Raw genomic sequence first — 23151 nt, forward strand, 5'->3', positions numbered from 1 at the left:
TGTTGGGACAGGAGGTCACAGTATCTATCTTGACCATGGCAATTATCCAGCTAGATTAAGCTAAAGGGTCATCTCTCCCTGTCCACCAAAGATACCACTCTTAGCCACATCCAATTTGTCCCCTGGTAGCTGCTAAATTGCAAGAATGCATGAAACATGCCATTCTTAACAAATAACTCATACTTTTAACAAACTTATGATGCAGCAGTGGGATATTTAAATAAATTTTTATATAAATATGGAAAAACTATGCATAAATAAACTTAGTGGAAATGCTCTTAGATCTAATTTTAAAAGTTTGATCAAAATCAGAAAGAAAAAAAATGTGGCTTACAGCATGGTAAAAAGCAGGATCTTTCAATTAACATGACTCTTGCTCATTACTGAAAATGTCAAAGATTTTTGTCTTATAAACATATTATTCCAAATCTGATCAAAATTAGATCAGAAATAAAGCCTCCAGTTTCAAAACTAAATCAAATTTTTGGCATTCTGAATGTTAACAAAGTCAGCCAATCAGATACAAGATTACCTCATTAATATGCACGGATTTAGGTCATCATTGAACACATACACTATCTTTATAAGCCCATGCCTCAGGTCTGATGAAAATGAGATTTAAAAAAGACTTCCAGAGTGATAATAACCTCAGCCAATGACATGCCAGACCACATCATTAATATGTCTGTATCTCATTATTGACCATGTCCAAGTTATTGATGAAATAAGCATATATTCCAAGTTAGATCAAAGCTGATCAGAAACACAGCCTGCATACAGGTAACAATTTCAGTCAATAAGATATAAGATCACCTCATTACAGAGCATGTATTTCGCTCATTATTAAACTTCACTGATATCTCAATGATACAAGCATACAAGTTTGATCAAAATTGGATCAGGAAAATGGCCTCCAGAGTGGTAACAAGGTTTACTAATCTGATGCAAGATCACCTCAATAATATTTGTGGCCATACCATAAACTCACTTGGACAAATTGATAAAATGGCTAAAATATCAAACCAGGACATCTTATGACCAAAATAAAAGGTGTACAATTTCATGGCTCTTAGTTTAATAGTTTTGCATCATCATGCTAAAACAAATTCTGGACGATACAGGCATGATCTAAATATATGGACATACAGCAGCAAAAACAACACACTCCTGTGTACACTCTGTTCACTAAAAGGGACATAACTCTGGAATATTACATTTAAGCATTATGTCAGATTTGTATGCATAGTATAACCTCATGTCAATAACATCTGCCAATGTTGAGGCAAATCACCAGAGGTTTGAGGATTAGCTTTAGACAAAAGAATCATCATATAACAGTGCCTACATTTAGCATCAAAAAGCATATAACTTAAAATATTCAACAGGCCAAAAAGAACTTGTAGGAATTCATGAGAAGTCCCTTTTTTCCTTCCTTGAAGGAATCCAAAATAACCCAATTCAGCAACAAAATATTTTCTGACATGTCAGAGTTAACAGATTTACACAATAAATACAGTATAAAAATCTTTGTCACAACCTTTGACCTTGAACCTAATATCGTGGATGATGGTGATTAGGCATCATTTGTATAATTTGAAAGCTGTTCTAGTAAAGATGTTATCTGTCAAATTAAGAAACTCATCTAGTGGTTTTTGAGAAGATGTTTTACAACTGTTGAGGGATGCATGATGCATAACAGATATGAGGCCATATTATGAGTTCACTTAGTCTTATGGCCAGGAAAATAAACAAGAGTTCCTTGAAGGGACTGATGCTCTACTGTCTGTTCTAGGAATTTAAGATAAGGCCTTAGTTTTTAAAGTATTGAAACCATCTCATATTTGTCAGTAATAACAATATGTTCAAATTAGCCAGTCTATGGCCATATTGGATGTCAGATTGGCACCATTTTCATTTAGGATCAACTAGACATCATTAGAACTCTTTTGGTGAAAACTCTACCTGAACATGACTGTACATTAACAAGCAGTGTCAATAACATAATTTTAAAGATGGTGGCCTTGTTCCATGTCAGATCGGCATCATTTTCATTAGGCCCAACTCAGTGTATCCCCTAGGGGTGCAAGACAGAGAGTAAAAATTGGGGGTCAGACTGTGTAAAAAACAAACTTTGGTATCAAAAGTGGGGGTCAAATTAAATATTTGGGGGTCTCTGAAGAGCAAATGAGGGTAAAGGGAAACACTGGCCCAACTAGACCTCATAAGAAATATTCTGGTGAAAACCCCATGTTGATATGACTTTCCATTTTGGAATAAAATGATATTCAAGATGAATTATATTCACTGACAGACTGCACCATTTTCATCATGGACCAAGCAGACTGAAAAAGAAGTCTTCTTGTGAACACACCATGTTGATATGACTTTCTATTTGGAGGAAAGAGTGATAAGATTTTCCGGATAACAGCCATGGTGGTCAGAGAGATACCATTAGCATTATGACCAAATAGATCATAATAAACTCAATGCCGATATGACCATCAATCTAGATCAAGAGTGGGCAAAATATGACCTGCATGATCTGGCCTGTGACCTAGTTTTATCTGCTAATTTATATCACAGGGTGTGGCTTTAAAAATCACTTATCCATCCCGCACCATGGAGGAAGTTGCAGATGCCTGATCTAGATAAGGTAGTGATAACAAGATTTTTCAACATATGCACTTTGGTGGCCATACTGAAGGTCAGATTGGCACAATTTTCAATTGGGTCCAACTACACATCACCAAAGTATTCTGGTGAACACGCCATGAAGATCGGACGTTTCAATCAGGTGGAATAGCAATAAGAAGATTTTCAAAATGGCAACCATACTGGACATCAGACTGACTCCATTTTCAACAAGTACTATCAAGATATTATGAGAAGTCTATGGCTAAAACCCAGTGTTGATATGACCATCCATTTAGGGGTAGTGGCAATAATGAATATTTAAAGATAGCCACTGTGGTGGTTACATATTGTAATGTCGCTCCAGCAGAATGTCATTTGATCTACACTACCTGAACACAACATTCAAAGCTTCAAAATAAAATCTCAGTCAAAGCTGCCACTGGACAAGTGATATATTTAACATACATATGCTTTAAAGCTAAGATTAAAAACCCCAAAACAATAATTATGTGGCTTACCGCCTCAGGTTGTGGATAGAGCCTGATAGTAGCTTTGGTGATAATTCCAAGAGTGCCCTCTGATCCCACAAACAAGTTTGTCAAATTGTACCCAGCTGAGGTCTTCCTAAAAATGAGAACTGTCAGATATTATAAACTGCTGACAAAGTTGCCAAATTTAGAATAGAGGAATGTAGCTTTGTACTGTGCATTAGGCATGATTATCCTGGTTATTTAAAAATGACATTGTATATCTTAGGTACTGTTAAAATAACATATTTTTATGGGTGTAATTTGATTATAGAGTACACAGCATGGCTGCATGGCTGTACTTCAAATTTACACCTCTCAAAAGACTGCAAGTTCCACCTGGTCATTTTCACTTTCTGGACTTCAATGGTAAATTGGAAGAAAAAAAACAACAAGCTAGCCAATAACTTTTTTTTCCTTTTTATATTTTATGATTCATTAATTGCACTTTCAAAAGCTGGTACAATAGGAAAATTCACTTTCCCTATTTTAATAAATGCTCCAGTTACTGTACCAGTTCTGGCTCATTTTTTGACTACATTGGGAGAAGCCATTTTGATAGCTGTCTGCTTTAGTGAGTTTCCATAGCCTCCTCCTCCTCCTCCATCATGTGACCTGACCTGATGGGTGGGACAAAGAGGGTCCTAATGGATGGGAAGACATACCACTTCACTAATCAAGGTGCAAAAACCCTTCAAAAAAAAACAAAAATACACAAACACAAAAAGGCAAGGACTGTGAAGAAAAAGACAAAGATGATGTGATTTGTGTGTGTGTGATTTAGATTTTTAACATAGCTTTAACAATTTATCAGTCATATCGCTATGATGTCTGCAATGTGACTGTTTATAGTGATGTCTAGCACTGGGGCATCATGATGTCCCACCCAGTCACATTATCCTGACACCAGACTGACCAGTCCTAACAATAACCTCTTAATGTTGAGCGCCAAGTGAGGCAGCTGTTAGTACCATTTTTGTAAGTCTTTGGTATGACTCGGCCGTGGATTGAACCCACGACCTCCCACATCCGAGGCGGTTGCTCTAACCACTAGGCCACTGGAGCAGTGACAAAGATAATACCCAAAATGATATATTCAAAGATGCCAATGGGTGTCCAGGTATTCTGGTACTCGCATGTTGATAATAACAGGTAATAAAATGAACCATATGTGTACTTTTTCAGTGACAAGCAGAGGTATGATTCTTCCAGTAAATCACTGACCTAAATTTCATAGCTTGTTTTCTCACATAAGAACCCTTTCATAGTGCTGTGAGTGTGGTGCAGTGGCAAGTAACAAAATGGTTGTTTGATCTTGCCACACAACTGACAAGTGTTTAGCTACAATCTATCATAGATTCACAAACTGTAGGATCAAAGTGTTACTTTCAAAGATCAAGTTCAGTTTCTAAATAAGCATCAGCATATGACAAAGTGGCCAAGGAAAGGGAGTCTGACAATATTTTGATGACTACACCATGATGATTTACTAGACAATGATGGAGGATTTCAGAACTGTATCAGACAATGAAGAAGATGACATTATATAGTGATATTTATTGGATACTGTGAATTTTTTAAAAAAATGCTGAGTTAACTTCAGGTTTGTATACCCGCAATAAAATTTACCTTTGATCGGGAAACTGGGTAACTGATCATTAGCATTAGCATTAATGCGTACCTGGTATAAGTTTTCTAAAATTTTGACAGCTTTATTTGGCCAAAAAGAAACCTAAAGAGAACAAAGAACACAAATTTCACTGACTGTCCAGAAACCTGTGTATGAGCATGAGAGTTCAAGGAAAATGGGGAGGATATTCTACATGTTGGATAGGACTATGGAACCAAGCTGTTCATTCCTCTTCTGGCCATCCGATTACTAATGATCCATCAAAATCTATGACAAGTTGCACATGACTGAGTGACTGATGCATGGTTTGACAGAAGCAAACAATAACTTGACAACACCACTGACATAATATGCCAATAATCAGAGATGCTGCCTGGAATTTTCTTAAGAGTGGGAGGTACCTAACACCTACCCTCTAAAAGAAGGGGGAATCAGGGGGGTATAATGTCAAATGATACCTAAAAGGTTATATTAAAATGATGTACATGAATACTGTATCTAATTTAATACAAGCATTTAATTTCAAAAGCAGTGCTTTAGGAAATACGCATTGGGGGGCCTTAGGTGGGAAAAATGTAATGATTATGCAAAAACTGTAATGGTTGGCATTTCTGCTTGCTACTCTTTATAAATTTCTGTTACCACTCCAGTGGCCTAGTGGTTAGAGCCGAGTCATACCAAAGACTTATCAAAATGGTACCAACAGCTGTCTTGCCAGGTGCTCAGCATTAACAGGTTTGAGTTAGAACTGGTCAGCCTGGTGTGTGGATAATGTGACTGGGTTGGACATCATGCTGCATGTCTGCGGCATGATGCCTCAGTGCTAGACATCACTCAGTATACAGTCACAATGCAGACATCACAGCAATATGACCAGAAAATTGCTAAAGCTATGTTAGAAATCCAAATCACACACAAACACACACATAAATTTCTGTTATGACTAATCAATTATCAGTTTGTTATACCCCTCTAGGAGACAATTAAATCAGAACCCCTGGATAGTTCTGAAAAACTGTAGTTAATCATACAGATAGCTTGATTGAGATTATTGTCAAAATGGACGACCAAAACTTAATTTGACAAACCTTGGGAGTACAACAAATTACAGGAAACACAAATAATTTTGTATGACCTTTCCCCCATTGGTTTTGAGAAGTTGCACAATTAGTGGTTTTTGTTGCAAGAAACCCATGATCCCGTGGCCTGGTAGCATCTCTGAATAATGTGTGAAATCATCAAGAACATAACACAAAAACGAAACAAGCCCATAGCCTGCATGTTGACCCAATGATCAAGGCATTGCTGTAAAATGTGTGACCTTGAATTGAAGGCCAAAACAGATGAGCAAGCATGTTGCAAGATTAATTGTCTTGCTTTGAAATGGCAGACAGGGCTGAAGTGATACCAACTGACATAAGATCAGATGGAAAAAAGTAAATCCAGAGATCTGACTAGTCCTGGTTATTGTAAATAGTAGTCTAATATTCTTTAAAACATTCTAAATTTTCTTCTGTCACCGAAGATATTATATATGCATTTAAAGCATTATTTTAGGAATTATTGTGGCTGTTATCTTTAAAAAACATTTTCTAACATTTTTTCAAGTATTACCATCAGGGGAACAGTAGTCATGAGATAACAACAAGGTCTAATCATTTTAACTAAATTTAAATTGCCTCCCTTAACATATAAAAATTGATCTGAAAGGCCAGTGGATCCATTCTCTGCCACAATTTCAGCAAGACCATAATGTGTGTGTGTGTTTTTATGAATTTTAATATATCTTTAACAATTTTAGTCATATTGCTATGATGTCTGCAGTGTGGCAGTTTATAGTGATGTCTAGCACTGACGTATCATGCTGCAGACATGTAGCATCATGTCTCTCCCAGTCACATCATCTTGACACCTAACACCTCTCAATGCTGAGGGTCGGTGGTTCTTTCCGGGGTTTTCCCAGGTTCTTCCTCCACCATTAATACTGGCCGCCATGTTTAGCCTATCTTGTGCTGAAAAATGGCGTTAAACCATACAACAACAACAACAACAACAACTCTCAATGCTGAGCGCCAAGCAAACCAGCTGCAAGTACCCTTTTTATAAGTCTCTGGTATGATTCCATCAGGGCTTGAACCCACAACCTCCTGCAGCTGAGGTGGACACTCTAACCACTAAGACCACCAGAATGGTTAAGACATACTGTTTCTTATTTTTTTAATACAAGCTATATTTAGTCAAATAGAATGGATATTAATCCACAGATGTGGAAGGGACTTAAATCTTCTCAGGCTAAAATTTCCGCCAAGTCTTTAGGAAATTTAAGGAAATGAAACCACCTTAACAATTTTTTCTTGGACCATAACCTTTGACTCCAAGGTCAATGGGGCAAGAGAGCATGGTTCAGAATAAATGGTTTTATTTTGTAATACTCATGCCAAGTATGATGAGAATCTATGATAGGGTTTAGAAAATATATGCAAATGAAAAACACTACTGGCACCATCAAACAGACTGCTATTATCTTGATTCCAACTAACATGGGATCAACAAAAAACACAGAAGCAAAATGATTTGACTATATCTTCACATATTTAGATGATGACCATAATATTTACCAATGTTTAATGTTTCATTCAATGAAAACTTTGAGACTAACTGCATTCACAATATTGTGCCATACAATGCATTCAGTCTGCAAGTATAAAACGGCAGTAATTCTTTAACAGGAAACTGCTTTAGCAAAGAGTTGGAGGGTAATCCATATTAAAAAAAATTGGGACTATTTGCACTAACAAGATTGTATTATTGATGGATGAACTGATATATACAGAAAGACTGCTCAGCAGAATGTAACTTACTTGACTGAAAGCATCTGGACAGAAATGTCTTTCAGGATTGGACAAATGATGTGAGGACTCCTTTAGAACATGAGATTTAACAGAAGTGCAAAAGATTCACATACATTAAACTTAAATATACCAATGAAACAAAAACAATGCAGAATGAATGTAAACAAAATGCTCAATGAATGCAAACAAAAAAATGAATGCATTTAAAAGATAAAGGAAAGCACAAATACAAAATTTGGAACAAAGAATGAAAACAAAAATTCAATGACATTTAAATACACTTCATGAATAGATACAAAAACCAACTATTTTCAAGCTGCTACCAAATTTCCATGGTCGATATCATTTTCACAAGATAATGCAAGAAATGATTCTTTAAACTGAATATTGTTCACTTCTTTTAATCCATGTCAATGTTCTTTTAGAAGGCAGACTTAACACATCAACCCCCTCCCATCGATGTGCTATCATTGCCACTGGAAGTTTCATCTGTACAATTCAAATTTAAACTAAATGAAATAGGAATTAAAATTTGACCAAAATATACTCTAAACTATATTTTTTACATTACTTGCAATTATGGTTATAATTATATTTATCTAAATTCAATACTGTCATTTGAAATGTATGGACTGGCAATATAATAAAGCACTTTTAATAAAACAAGATATGAAAGCAATAGATCTCTCCACTGAACACTCTAGAACTTGACATTAAATAAATTTATATTTTTTTGTTCCAAATGAAGGAAAATAAAATCAAATGAAAAATGGAAATGATAAATGCAAAATTAAAATGCAATTCTTGGACCACAAATGAAAAATGAGATGATAGCTGAAATGCAATTCACATGGAATGCATAGTACAAATCAAGTGAATTGCTGATTTTGCAAAATTACAATTTTCTGAGTCTGTAAATGGCATAATACATGCTGAAATTTAAAATCGCAAAGTTGCTGCAGTTCCTAACCAACAAAAAGAGCATATAAAAAATATAATTTTAAGTGCTTTCTTTTTGCAACTTTCATCATTGTTGATCACAATCACAAATTTTGTTCCTATTATTTGTCTGATAAATACTAAATACCTTTAAATTAAATTTTATAGCAAGCAAAAAAACTACTGTGGGAAAGCTATGGTGGCTCTGTGTTGAGTATGCTGGACTCACAACCAAAAACCTGGATCAGCTACCATGGTGTGTCCTTGGACAAGGCACTTTACTCCAATTGCCCTGGCAATAAATAACCTATTTGCTTTGAGACATGCCATACAGTACCAAGACGAACTACTGAGCATCATAGCTTACTTTGTCCTTTTGCCTTTCCCTGCTGTGTCAAACACTGTCCCATCTGCCAATACCACCTCAAGATTCATGGTATTTTCCCGCATGGTGCCGTATCTTACAGCATTTGTTCCTGATGCACTTGTGGCACACATCCCACACAAGCTGGCATCAGCCCCAGGATCTGTATATAAAATCAAAAATTGATGTACTGCTATCTCCACTTACCCCCAATCAATCAATCATTCAGTAATTCTTAGTTCAAAAATGGGCATATACGCACAATAAAAATTGTGTGCACAACAGTGTGTTCCAACTGTGAACCACTTTAGCTTTCTGCTAATGCATTCTAGACAGAGATGCTAGCAAACCAGGGTACAAAGTTAAGGCAAATAATAATGTTGTGCAAAAGTTTCAGTTCAATATGGCAACTAGTGTAGAAGATGCATCACTGTTTAAAACATAGTGATAGGACTTTAGCAATGTTGATAGCAATGCCACTGCTGCCAGAACAATTATCTCTGTCTCACCATTCAAAGGAAAGACAAGAACTTTGTACTCACTTTTGAAGCTTAGCATAGTGTTAGTTTGAAACCATGGTAATTTTTAAAACTTAACTCAAACAAGAGGATCAAGTGGGCTTGGGATCACTCAAATGTCTGATGTCTACCTAACAGCCAAATGCAAGAGCAGATGGCTAAGAGCACTGGATCTGTAGAATACAGTTTACAAAAATTTCTTCTATTCCTGTTGACTGCACAGGATATGAATATTTTCACTGTTTCTCTATTTTTTGTATCTTATTCCATATCTGCATTGTTTGTCCAAATGTTTGCCAGCAATACACAGTTCATGCATCACCCTGATTAACCACTTCTGTTAAGGCCTCCCATGAACAGAATGCAGCATAAAGTCCATATCCATAATTCCTATATCCACTCACATCTACAGTACACATTCAGTTAACATCCATGGGTAACATATCCCAATACAAAATGTATAGTAATTAACGTGGAAAGTTTTCCACTGAATAAACATTTATTCTGACTTTCAACTGCAATGATGAGAAAGGTCCTTCTAAATAGGCTATGATGTATATAGGTCAAGCAAGGATGAATCAATGCCATAATATGCACAAATAATCAACCCATGTTAAAATAAAGCATCAATCAGCAGTTCCTAACCTCAGGTTGCCAGCCAAATCAAGCTTGAGGAAGAGAAGGAAGTCTCAGGAGGGTCACCAAGGGTAATCAGAACAAATTTTTTTTACGCCTTTTAATGCTGAAAAGTAGCCTAAGGGTCAGGAGGTCCCGTTGGTGGCCAAATTAGAGTCACAGCAAATACATTGCTGGGAACCACTGGCATAAATGAAGGTCACAGCACCTTTGGTTTTAAGGCTGTATTAGTAAAAAAGATTCATCCAGTTAACAAGTTTCATGACTGGAACATAAACATCATTCAAAAGATGAACTTTTAACCAAAAATCTAAAGAAAGCCACTGAGCATGAAATATATAGAGACCTCTTTTGTTGAAAAGGATGTATAACTTGTCAAGTGCATCCCCTCACTAAGGTTCATAAATCAAGGTATGATAGTAGTATACATATAGCATGCCAAAACTTCTGTGGGCATGAGCTACAAACATTGGTCACAACAGGCCTCTGTTGCCGTAAGGGTGTGGGAGTGACAGAGATGCATATCATCAATTTTGCGATTCTAGCATAAACAGCACATGATAAATGAACACAAAAATACAACAGTGACCCAAGTCAGTGAATGTAAAAAATGGTCTATACTGACCTACTACTGAAATGAGAGAACAGTACTCATCAGGCTGCATCCCCAAGTACATGCCCAAAACCTGCCATGAGCAAAATGCAACAATTTAACCTAAGCCAGTAAAATGTGAAATATAGGTCACTTTTTGGTTTGGGTATAATACTAAGAGATGTATAAAATCCCAGAGATTAATGATCAAAGCATGAGCAGTAAAAATACCAAACTGAACAAAAGCGAAATAAAATATAGGTCATATAACCTTGTTTAAGGATGATGGTGTAGTACTCTTTGAGATGCATCCAATCTCAAAATTTCATGGAACAGCAGTATTATACATTAGACAAAACAGTAATGTGGTCAAGAGTTAAATCCAGAAACATTATATATAAAAAGTTGGTTACAATGACCTTCTTTTGTTGTAAGGGTGGGGTAATAATAGGCACGTATACAATCACCTTGGTTAATGATTCTACATGAAAGCCTGAAAAATAAACCTGAAACAAAATTTAACCAAAGCCAGTGAAGTGTGAAATACAGTGACCTATTTTGTGATGAGGGTATGGTACTCATCATCCTTTCACCAAGTTTCATGATCCCATGGATAACAGATTTTACACAGTGTGCAAAAAAATCTCAGTTAAATGCAAAGTCCATGTACGTTCAAATTTAGTCCCCTCTGCCTCTTCTCATGCAGGTGGGTGCCAATCCAAACTGCCTACCTAGGACCTAGGAAGTAAGATTGGACAACATTCACTGTGGGTGTGCATATCTGCTTTGGAAAACATTATAGCACACCAAAGAACAGCTATTAATCTCAGGTGATTTACTTGTCTGAGGGGCTCTGATTTCTTCAGACACTAACTATTTCAATCATTTGAGATTTAAAGGTAACTTAGAAAATCCCAAAATGATCTAAATACTCCTGATGAAGGATGGTGAAACTGATTGTTGGCACAGTACTGGAAATGGAGAACGCTGATAACTGATATTGCAATGAATGGACAAATAATTTTATACTCAAACAAGCTGGAACAAGTGAGAAGACCCAGGATTGTAGAGCTGCAATGTTAATGTGCTATCATGGAGTTATCAAGGTTCCATCTAATAAATACGAGTGTCCTCTGAAATTATTCAATGACACTAATAAAATGGCTGGGCTAACAATTAAAAGTCAGTGTTGCAAAATGATTGTCGTATAAAATAATGTCCTTGAATGGACATCTGTTTACATACCTATAGGAAACCAAAGGCCAGTATCCCTCAAATAGTTGTTCAGGGTCTTCCTGGTGACACCAGCCTCAACAGTACAATCAAAGTCCCCAGCATTCACAGCGACAATTTTAGTCATCTTACTCAGATCCAAACAAACTCCACCCTGCAGGCAAAACAAAGGAATCTAGACATGTACTCATGAAACACAAATGTCCTAGCAGACCTGAAAAACTGACCTATACACAGAACTGTTTTGGATGTGCAAATGTATTGACAGAAAAGGGGAACAAATAATGCCTCCATTATATCCATCAGGGTGCATAGAAACACAATCATAAAAATAATGTTGCAACAACAACACACTTGCTTTGCATCTCTGGTTTCATTCACAGTTCTGGGACATCTGCTCAACCATCCAAGATTTGCAATATTTTCTAGAGGTTATCAGATTTCCTCACCTTAAAGACCATCTCATTTCAACACACGAGTCCAATAGTATACATGGTCAGATAGAGTACATGGTCGGTCAATTATTGTACATGGTCAGTTAATTAGTGCACCTGATCAGTATTTTCTCCAGGATATGGAATTGCACAATCAGAATCTATGCTAAAAGTGAATTGAAATAATGCAAAATTTTCTACGAAACCAGTGAAACAGATCATCTTTAATAAAAATATGAAATATCTCATAGTGACTTGACCATATATATACTCATATATAAATTGAGTCTAACTGCCAACTGCACACAAGATCTGCCACAGTATAATGTACTAGCAGAACAGGGTCTATGAAGTTTGTTAGGAGTAATCAGTAGAAGAAACAACACCAACTCTGATCTGCTGGAGCCTATGTGATGGCAGATCAGTGTCAACATTGTATGAAGTTGGACTCAACTTATAAGCAAATACATACAGTAACTATTTTGCATAAAAGGAAAGAGAAACTTCCACAGATTTAAAAGCACTTTACCAATTACACTTGGTAAACTGTAAATAGCAGAAAACTAGTTTCAATACTTGAATATTATATCTCTGCTATTACATGTATTATAATGCATATGACAGTGGTATTATTATACTACATTATAAATGCCATTATGTTGATGAACAGTTTAATTTTAAGTTATTTATCATACACCTTTGTTCAAGCATCAGCAGTACATTCATACAGCTGCCACATTAAAACTGTGCCCATCAGTAACCAAAAGGATTAACTTTTCCTATGATGCCGAAGATGAATTATCCCTTCCTACAATGCATAAAGGGAAATTATCCAGGTGTGAAAATAAAGGAGGAATGTCATCAGCAGTCAGAATTGAATGTACATCAAAAGTGAAAAAAAGTTTTAAAGATTAAATATGAAAAACAATTGACATAATGTACTGATGTCTGATGAGAATTTTCAGGAATAAAAGATAAGACTATTTTTTCATTTAAACTCACAAATGATGAAACCATCTGCTATTACTGAGAAAAATATTTTCCAACCAGTTGAAGTTGTTGGCCATATTGGATATAAGATTGGTACCATTTCCATTCAGGACAAACCAGACATCCTTAAAAGAATTTTGGTGAAAACCACATGCAAATATGACCATCCATTCAGGAAAAGTAGCTATAGCAAGATTTTCAAGATGGCTGCCATTCTGAAGAAGCTGAGATTCTAATGAGGTGGAGAAAGAGGAGCAGCACGTTCAAATAGATCATTTCACTGTCAAAGTATTGGCCAAATATGGGTTAATTTAATGACCCTGATATATGAACCTTACAATATTTTGCTCATATTCAGACATTTTGTTTCTTTTCTTTATATATTTTTTCTGACATGGTCACTCCCTCAGACCTTGATAGCATTAACTCCACCCTCCAGGCCTGTTCCACTACCAAATGGAATCAGTGGGATGCCGTGATGGTTGCAAAGTCTGGCCACCTCACTCACTTGCTCTGTACGCTCAGTAAAAGCCACCATATCTGGAAGCTCTACGCTGCAAGTAGAGGAAAAAGAATCATGAAATGTTTTCCCAAATCCAGGAGCTGACCTGAGCGACAAAAGGATCAGCTTTTGATGTAACATAATCTATATTTTAGGGTTTTTAAGAATGGGTCATTCGGACCACCTTGGCTGTTTGTATAAAACAGAAACATACCTAGGATGTATGCTGGCATAATAATTTAATGAAAATCATATATTTTATTTATCAAAAATTTCTTCTTTGAAAAACACAAAGAAACTGCAATCTATTTCAACCATCTTGGTTAATTTTACAACCAGATTAACTAAGAAGTTGTGAATGAAAACATTTTGATGCATTTAAAATTTCTCAGTCAATCCTTGTTTTGTAAATAGCTAAGGTTGTCCAAATGGCAGCTAACAGCATACACTTGAGGTGTGATCTGTAGATCCGACAGAGTAGTTACTCAAGTTTGGCAGATGGTGGAGAACTTGGGTCATTGTGTAAAACCATTTTTCCTTCTATCAATCGCAGTCATTTTGACCCTTGACCTTTTGACCGTGAAATCTACAAAGTTCTTCCTTAACCCCATGTGCAAGCCATCCACAAGGATTGAAAACTTTAGAAAGGTTAGCATGGTTTGGTCTTTTTGAGTTTAATGCCATATTTTAGCATATAATAGGCCATACATGGCAACCAGTATATTTTGTGGAAGAAACAAAGACTCAAATCTACATGGTCAGAGGTTTGATGTGAGTGATCTGTAAAGGAAGCTACCTTAGAAAACTCAGCTACCTGGGGTCCCAACTGTAGATGATGGAGAACTAAACTTATTGTGCAGATACTTTTATCTCTCTTTCAGTCACAGTAACCTTTACCTTTGATCCTGAAATCAGTAGTGTTCTGCTTTACGCTAAGAGTGATCCATCCACAAAATCTGATAACTGTTAATGGTGGAGAACTCAAATTATGGTGCAGAAACCTTTCTCCTTCTTTCCATCACAGTAATCTTAATTTTTGATCTTTTGGATCCTAAATCAATAAAGTCCAGATCCTAAGTGCAAGCCATCCACAGTGTGTGTGTGGAAAACAAAATTAATAACAGACAAGTGGACAACATGATAGCATAATAAGCTGTCGTATGGAAGGTATGTAAAAAAAATTCTCCTTGAAAGAATATGACGGCTTGGAAGACTGATCATTCACAATTAGATTTTGTTTGGTTGAGATTTAAAGAAAAACTTGCTAATGGTGCACACCTGCAATTTTGAAGAAATGAAAGTGCATTAACATTCATTATGAAACCAAACAAAATTTCAACTGAGAAAGGGTTGGAGGATGGGAGTTCAGTCCCCTTTCTTTGATGAAAAAGTTGTATGGGTACTTATAAGCCAGTGTTAATTCCTCAAATAAAAATGTAAGTGTAACAATCCTGTATTCAAGGATTTGACAAAGTTCATGGTGGTTTTCATGTTGCAGATTGAAAAACGCCTGAAATGTGTTTGCAGAGTAGAGGACCCAAGTACATCAACGACACAAATCCAAATTCAGGACGCAAGTAAATTCACCCATCTCAAATTTCTTAACTTAAGACTATGGTGTGACCTTTTCAGCTGTTATTGTTTACTAATTAAAGATAGGCTATATTTGTGAACAAGGTCTTTCGGGCATGTTTTGTTCTTGAAACTGATGTAAGGCATGTACACCTTCCATAGCTTTTTTACATTATGTAGACAGTGAAATGCCAACAGATGGCTAGTAAGAATAGCTAGCCCCCGTTTTTATTTTAAGCTTAACCTGTGATAGGACTCGTCATGCCCATGCTGCTCCCTTACTGCATCAGCTGTGGACACATTGTGTTTCCCTACAATCTGTGCAAGGTCTGCTGCAAAGGAGCTGGGGATTGGGATTTTCGCAGCAACGTGCTACAAAGAAAAGAAAAAAGAACTTTGATCAAGTTTGGCAATGCATACTCTTACCCCAAATAGCCAAAGTCTCCTGATGGCTTGCTTTGACTGCATTTGATACACAGTAGAAATGTGAACTAAGACAAAAGGGAAAACGAGTTCCTTTAAGGAACTCGTGCTCTACCAGTTGAAAAGAATTTCTATGAATCCAAGATAGGTCCATTTCTTCATTTAAACAAATGAGTGCTGAAACAATATTCCTGTTAATAACATGATTTTCAAGATGGCCACCATGTCAGCCAAACTGGGCATAAAATCAGCAATAAGTTTATTTCAGACCAACTTCAGTAGTCATCATGAAGAGTCTTTTGGTGAAAACTCCATGTTCATAAATCAACCACCCAGTAGAAGTAGTGAGATTTTCAGGATAGCCACCATGTTGGCCATATTTGCAGTAAGGTTTGCACCAAATTAATGTAGGACTAACTAGACATCATTAGAAAAGTCTCCTTGTCAAAACTAGGGACAAGCCAATGAAAACTGAAACTGCATTTACAAGATTCTGTCAGAGCAGACTCCATGTCATAAAATGATAAAGGACAATCAATCTTTAAAAAATGGCAGGATAGTGATTCTCTTGATACTTCATGTGCAAATGATGACCATGACAGTTACAAATCTCAGGACAAGCCAATGAAAACTATAAAACAAGGTGCATTTACAAGATTCTGTCATATCAGACTTGATGTCATAAAGGGCAATCACTCTAACAATATTTGCAAGAGCACAGTGATTGATTATATATGTATTTTCAGATGACTATTATGACATTTTCTGAGCTTCATGATGATCCATTGAAATCTGAGACTTGATGCATTAACAAGATCCTCTCATACAAGTTACATTCACATAATTCTGTCATACGAGGCATTCTCCAGCAAAATAAAAAAAAAGTTGCAACTTGAACAATCAAAGTATTAAGAATACTGATAACTTGAATGGTGTTAATAATATGGTACATTAAGCAGGATCAAAAGGAATGAAAATGAATTGTTCAATAGTGGTAACCATGTCGCTTTTTATCATCATAACCAAATACCCCTCAATACATGTACATGTAATCATATATAAATATCAAGTCTTTTCTTGTCTCTATTTCTCAGTGCAGAAATGATTCAACATTCTGAGAAAAGGTAGTGATTTAATAACTTTTTATGTGCATTTTCAATAAATGTATTTTCTGAAGTACAACACAGAAAAGGCCAAATGATATTAAGGGAGTCAAATATTTCCTCTCAGGATTAACATTTAAATTTTGTTATTTCAAGGCCAGGAGGTAAATGTTGCTAAAAATAGACAAGTACCTATCATCAGAAATACAACTATTCTTAGCAGATAAGGGTAGACTGTATGCCAACTGATTTGTTAACAGGTGCATGTTCAGATGATGATCATAACATTTATTAATTTTTACAGAATCATTTAAAACTTAATACTAGTTGCATTCAAAATATTCTGTCATATATTGCATTCAGCTTCAAGAAAAAAAGGCAAACAAAATCTTGTGACTTTTGATGAAAACCCCATATTGATATGACCAACCATTCAGGAGAATTAGTCACAAGATTTTCAATATATTCTTCACGACTTCTATACCTGAGGTAGGATTGACATCATTTTCTTTCCAAACCAACCACATATCATAATCAGTAATGTGATGAAAATTCCATATCAGTGCCTCTTTCTAATTAGGAATAGCAATAACACAACTTTCAAGATGGCTGCCATGGTGACCATGCTGGATGTCAGATTGGAATTATTTTCATTTAGGACCAACAAGACATCATAGGAAATCTTTTAAAGTGACACAGATTAACATTATACAAAAAAACAAGATCTTATCATAAACAATGATGAAACAGTTTCAAAGGCATGAGCATTTAAGGATTTTTTTCAGGGCAACATCTTGTCACAAATTTTTTACCTTTTCTTGATTTTGATGACATCACCAAAGAGGAATGCCAACTTAAATCAATTAAAATTGTCTTTAACAGTACATCAGACCCTTTCTCTTTATTTTCAAGAAAATAATATATAAATTATTTTTATCTTATGATAAATACATCTGTAAATGAGAATAAATATAATTTCAATTTCTGACAAAAATACAAGTATACTCCAATGCTGTATTATCATGGCAAACAGGATTTCCTGAATAATTTTGAACACATGGCGTCTATCGGTTATTTACAGATGTAAAGCTATAGCCAGAAAGTACGAAAATCTGTCAAAGCACAATTACCTAAAAAAGTGCCATTTTTTTAAATTATACATCGAAGAACAATGAACATCAGTTTTTATAAAGTGCATGCCATTCCACTGATCATCATATCCAAAACTCTTGTCAAACTAACTATATCCGCATGGCCTTGATTACAAAATATACTCAGTGTATCGTCTCCAGTTTGATAATTATAAGCCATATTCAGGAGGTGACATACATGTACTTACAAGGTTGCACTTGGAATTTCATACCAGAAATATGGACAGAAATCTACAAAACGTTGCTCATGATCCTGTTTACCCTACATAAATAGGAAAGCAATAATAGGTAACCTTTTCAAAATCAGAAACATTTCAGTAATCATAATAATATTATTAGATTCATCTGTACTTATAGATTTCTTCACCTACATTGCACTTCAAATTCAGACAAATTCTGACAAAGTTAAACATTTCTTTTTATTTTAATTTCTACAATTGCTATCGTGGATTTTAACTTACATGACTTTAGTGTATTCACTTTTAACAATGGATCCTTCATTTTTGAGGAAATATTCAGCCAGTGCAAGCGTGGACATTCCATCTTATCGGTAAGTTGAAATTTATGTTTATTATAATCTGTGCGTGCTACCATACTTAAGTTGGGCAAATACCGCGATAATATAGAGTTGTCCCCCATGGTACGGTGATCTTGATCTGTCGCCATAAGTGGTTTCATTTACATTTACGAGATAGGATTGATATATTTTTTTTATAGGAACAAACAGATGGAATGTCAGGGAAACTTAAAAAAATTTAACAATGTACCACGATTTTAATATGTACTAATAACAACATTAAGTACCGCGATAATATATCGTTCCTGACTACCCTTATAGCAGGGGTACTTCCCTCTCAACATGTACTGTACCATTTCTCAGTAAGTACAGTACAGTATAAGGAATATTCTACAAAAGTTAATAAATTCTACAACTGAATATAAAGGAAAATAGAATATTTTCAATAACAAAAGGCAATGTAGTTTATGGCTGTTATCATTTTTATCAAAAGCATTAGATAAAAATCCTCAACAAATCTTAAGAAGGCTCGTGATCTAACGCGGCTCCAGATAGCGAAATTTCGAAATGTCGAAATTGTCACACTTAAATTTTACAAACCTACCTGAGCTTTGTGCCGCTGGATATTTGTAACAATTTTTAATTTTCGAAATAAAGCTGAATAGCTACGAATTATTCCATGAGAATGCATCTCCCAGCGTTGCCAAAACTGACTGCACCGACGGACTGACAACAACTATTATTGGCTCAAGGTCAGTTACTTCACGATACTAAATTAACCGGAATACAGGTATTTACCGGAATAAATACCGGAATAAAAGTATTTACCGGAATAAATACGGGAATAAAAGCAATTACCTGAATAATTATTTAGTACCAAAATAAAACGAAGACTTCATCACTTTTCAAGAAGATTATGGCTTAGATTTATTAATGAAACGTAAGCGTACAGACAATATAAATTTAACTAAGGCTTAAATATACTCTTGTTATATCGTCATCAAAAGTTAATTTGTTCACGATTTTACGAATTATGCGAGGGTGTTCATCAGATAAAAATCTGTGTTAATTTTATCAGATGTTTTTGTACGTACAGTTGTTGATTACTGAAATAAATATTAAACCGCTCAGGTGGTTTTGTGGTTAGAGCGTCCGCCTCGGATGCGGGCAGGTAGCGGGTTCGAACCCCGGACGAGTCAAATACTAATAAAAATGGTACTAACAGCTGCCTCGCTAGGCGCTCAGCATTGAAAGGTTAGTGTTATGACAGGTCGGGCTGGTGTCAAGATAATGTGAATGATTGGGACATCATGCTACATGTCTGCGGCATGATGCTTCATAGACCAACAGGTAGGCCTCCGCTTTTTTCTGACAGAAAAAAAGCGGAAAGCTACTTGTTGGTCTAGATGCTGTAGTGCTAGACATCACTATAAACTGCCACAATGCGGACATTGTAGCGATATGACTGAAAAATTATTAAAGCTACGTTAAAAATACAAATCACACACACACACACGCGTGCGCACACACACTATTAAATCACGAAATGCACATTTACTGAATTTAGATAACGTATAATGATGAGCGTAGAAATGTCATCTTTATCATAAGCATGCAGAAAACGTGTTTATGTCATTATTTACATTAAATAAAACATACAGAAAGTGTTATATTTCCAACTAATGTACAGGATAACCGACCATGTTTGTGTATCGTCATTTCACACTGTTCAACCGATGCTTGCTTGGATTGGAACTTCGTTAATATTTTTTAAATTCTCACCTAAACTTTAAAGGAATTATTGTAGCTATGATTTTAGAAAATTTTGGCAATAAATTATATCGACAGCATTTTCTTTGACAATATCTAATAATGTCCACTTACATGTATAGAAGAAAGAAGAAAATAAAAGTTCATTAGTACTAATTTATTCAAACAAATCATTTACGTCATAAATATGAAATTTGTATATTTATATAAGTCCATGGCAAAGATTACTTGTTTTTTATGTAGAATGCTATATCAAAATGATATGGCGTTTGAGGATACTTTAAATATTAATTTACCGATAGTACAATATGTTACCAACTTGATAGGTTAGCTCTGTCTAAGTGTGAATGGGGTGTTTTTTTTTTTTTTTTGCATTTTTCGTTTAGTTATTGATATTCATTATAATGTCCTAAATCCACACTCTACGGGTCATTTGAATGAAGGTACATTAAAGCGAGACAATAATTAAGAATCAACGTTTTCATTCACATACTATTTAAAGGTATTCAGCATGTTTCATAATAATTCGTTAAAATAATTAATTACAAGATGAAAAAAGAAAGAAATAATGTCTGTCGCTGTCACAAGAACAATTATATTCTATATAGGCCACTTGAAGCCATATAAATAATACTAAATCGACGATTTTACGATTTAGACATGAAAGGACATATTGATCTGATTTAAGACATTAAGATTATAATGATTAAATATACTGAACTAGTAAGTGACAAACTTACCTTGTATATACTTATTCACAAATTAATTAGGGAACTTTCATTTACAAAGTTCACGTTCCTGTGTCTGCTCAACCATTTGAGGATAACCTTATCATCCAGCGTTACTATGCCACACCAAAAGGTGGCCAAAGGTACAAGAAACGTTTGAGGTGGTTATCATCAGATTCATCTGTTGCTCTTGTTGAATATATTGGGCAGTTTCCTGGGATTTATTTTCATTGGAATGTTAAACATAATACAGAGGGGTAAATTAACCAGCAGACTGATATGATCAACGAAATGACGGAATTACTAAAAGCAAAGAAGCCAAGAAAAGTATTTAACATACGTGAACTTAAAAACAATGAGCTTTCGGACTCTTCGTGTAAGCAACAATTATATGACAAGAAATATAGAAATAAAGGTTAGTGGCTCTAAAGCATTCAATCTATTTCAAGAAGTTCATATAAGCCACCTTGTGTAACTTTGCACAATAATGAACAACTACTGGACTTTAAAACGTTGTGCTGTAATGGACAATGGACAGACGGATTTGGGAATTGACGAGACGTTCATCTTGTGAGGAATGCTCGTAACATGTTACATGCTACACAAACTATTAACAGTGATCAGGACAGATACAGGAGAATATACACTTTTTATGTGTTTGTTTTGTTTAAACACGACAATAGTGATCTGAAAACTTACTCTCATTTCTTTGTGCATTTAAAATTACAGTTACAGTTTTAGTTATACAACGTAGACACAAGGGACATGGTAATTTGAAGTGATGATGAAAAAGGTATGGTGAAAGCCATTACATTTGCATTTCCTGTGTCAAACCATGTTTTCTGCACTCGTCATCTCCGACAAAATACAAAACAACAAAAGCCCCCTCCAACAAAAAAAAAAAAACAAAAAAAAAACAAACAAAAAACAAGCAAACGCACAAAACTCAACAGTAAATGACGGAAGAGGATGTCAACAAATATTTATATCAACGTTTGTCAATGTTAAGTTATTGACATTTTTAAATCTGAGAGACTTATTTATTTTTTAACTGAGATTACCTTTTCGTAAACATCAGGGTTAGGGTTAGCACAAGCGGTCAGTGATATGCGCTCAATATTTTTGAAGATTTAAAAAAAAATCATAATGAGATATTTTCCTTTCTTCAGTTGTTAAAAAAATGCATGCATACCTAAATCCAATATTATATTCCATTCAACATCGATAATTCAAAGTGAATTATGTTAGATTGTTTTATGTTTAAATTAAGATGTACAATTTTTCTTTTTATAATGGTAATTACAATGGCGAAGCGTCTAACGTCACTATCATATAACAATATTTATATTTTTAAATATATCGTGTGTATTTTTATTGCCCAGTGTCTTCATAGAAAATCAATAGTACTAGCTTTTATTTCCTTTCTGTATTATGCACGTATTTGAATGTGTATTATTGTGTGCTCGATTTAACGTAATTCAAAATAAATGTAATAAAAAGAATCAGGTGTTTATCTTTTTTCAGCAAAATGTTGGTGTTAAAACACAATTAATGTTTTCTATTGACTTCTTTATAAGGTGAATTTGGGCGGTGAAAAATCAAGTACATCGGTTTTGTAGACCATTTTATTGATCGACACTACTTGACACGAGGGTCTAAACGAAATTGGATGCCAATTAAATTAAACTCTCTCTCTCTCTCTCTCTCTCTCTCTCTCTCTCTCTCTCTCTCACACACACACACACACACACACACACACACTATGAGCACGCTTTCATGAACAATTCCGGTTTAGGTTTAATTTTAAATTTTTTCAATTGCAACATGCGCTTTTCCTACAGAATTAATTTTTCCTGTCAAATGAATTAAATGTCCGATTTTTGTTTAAAGCAAGTCTTTAGACAGTACCTATTGTAATCAATACGTGATTTACATTAAATAAATATACCACCATTTGCTGCAAAAGGTTGAGTTTCAAATGAAACCCAGTTCTGTTTCTAAATACAGCAAGTTTTACTCTTAAATCTTTGTTTTAT

The 23151-nt window shown here is 35.1% G+C and overlaps 1 protein-coding gene across 2 annotated transcripts in view; it reads right to left on the reverse strand.

The window, feature by feature from the left end:
* The window catches only part of LOC149782993 (D-lactate dehydrogenase, mitochondrial-like), a 59419-nt gene extending 40042 nt beyond the window's left edge, over window positions 1–19377 (reverse strand). For both annotated transcript variants that reach the window (XM_089934556.1, XM_089934557.1), the window contains exons 1-6: window positions 19222–19377; window positions 15668–15795; window positions 13762–13903; window positions 11938–12079; window positions 8950–9109; window positions 3153–3258 (exon numbers count right to left, since the gene is read on the reverse strand). In XM_089934556.1, coding sequence (XP_089790682.1) covers window positions 3153–3258; window positions 8950–9109; window positions 11938–12079; window positions 13762–13903; window positions 15668–15795; window positions 19222–19308 — 765 coding nt within the window. In that variant the 5' untranslated portion in view covers window positions 19309–19377. The remainder of the gene's footprint in view (window positions 1–3152; window positions 3259–8949; window positions 9110–11937; window positions 12080–13761; window positions 13904–15667; window positions 15796–19221) is intronic.
* Between the last annotated feature and the right edge of the window lie 3774 nt (window positions 19378–23151).

The sequence above is a fragment of the Sinohyriopsis cumingii genome, chromosome 15 (genome assembly GCF_028554795.1).
Source record: "Sinohyriopsis cumingii isolate HCF-2022 chromosome 15, ASM2855479v2, whole genome shotgun sequence".
Taxonomy (NCBI): domain Eukaryota; kingdom Metazoa; phylum Mollusca; class Bivalvia; order Unionida; family Unionidae; genus Sinohyriopsis; species Sinohyriopsis cumingii.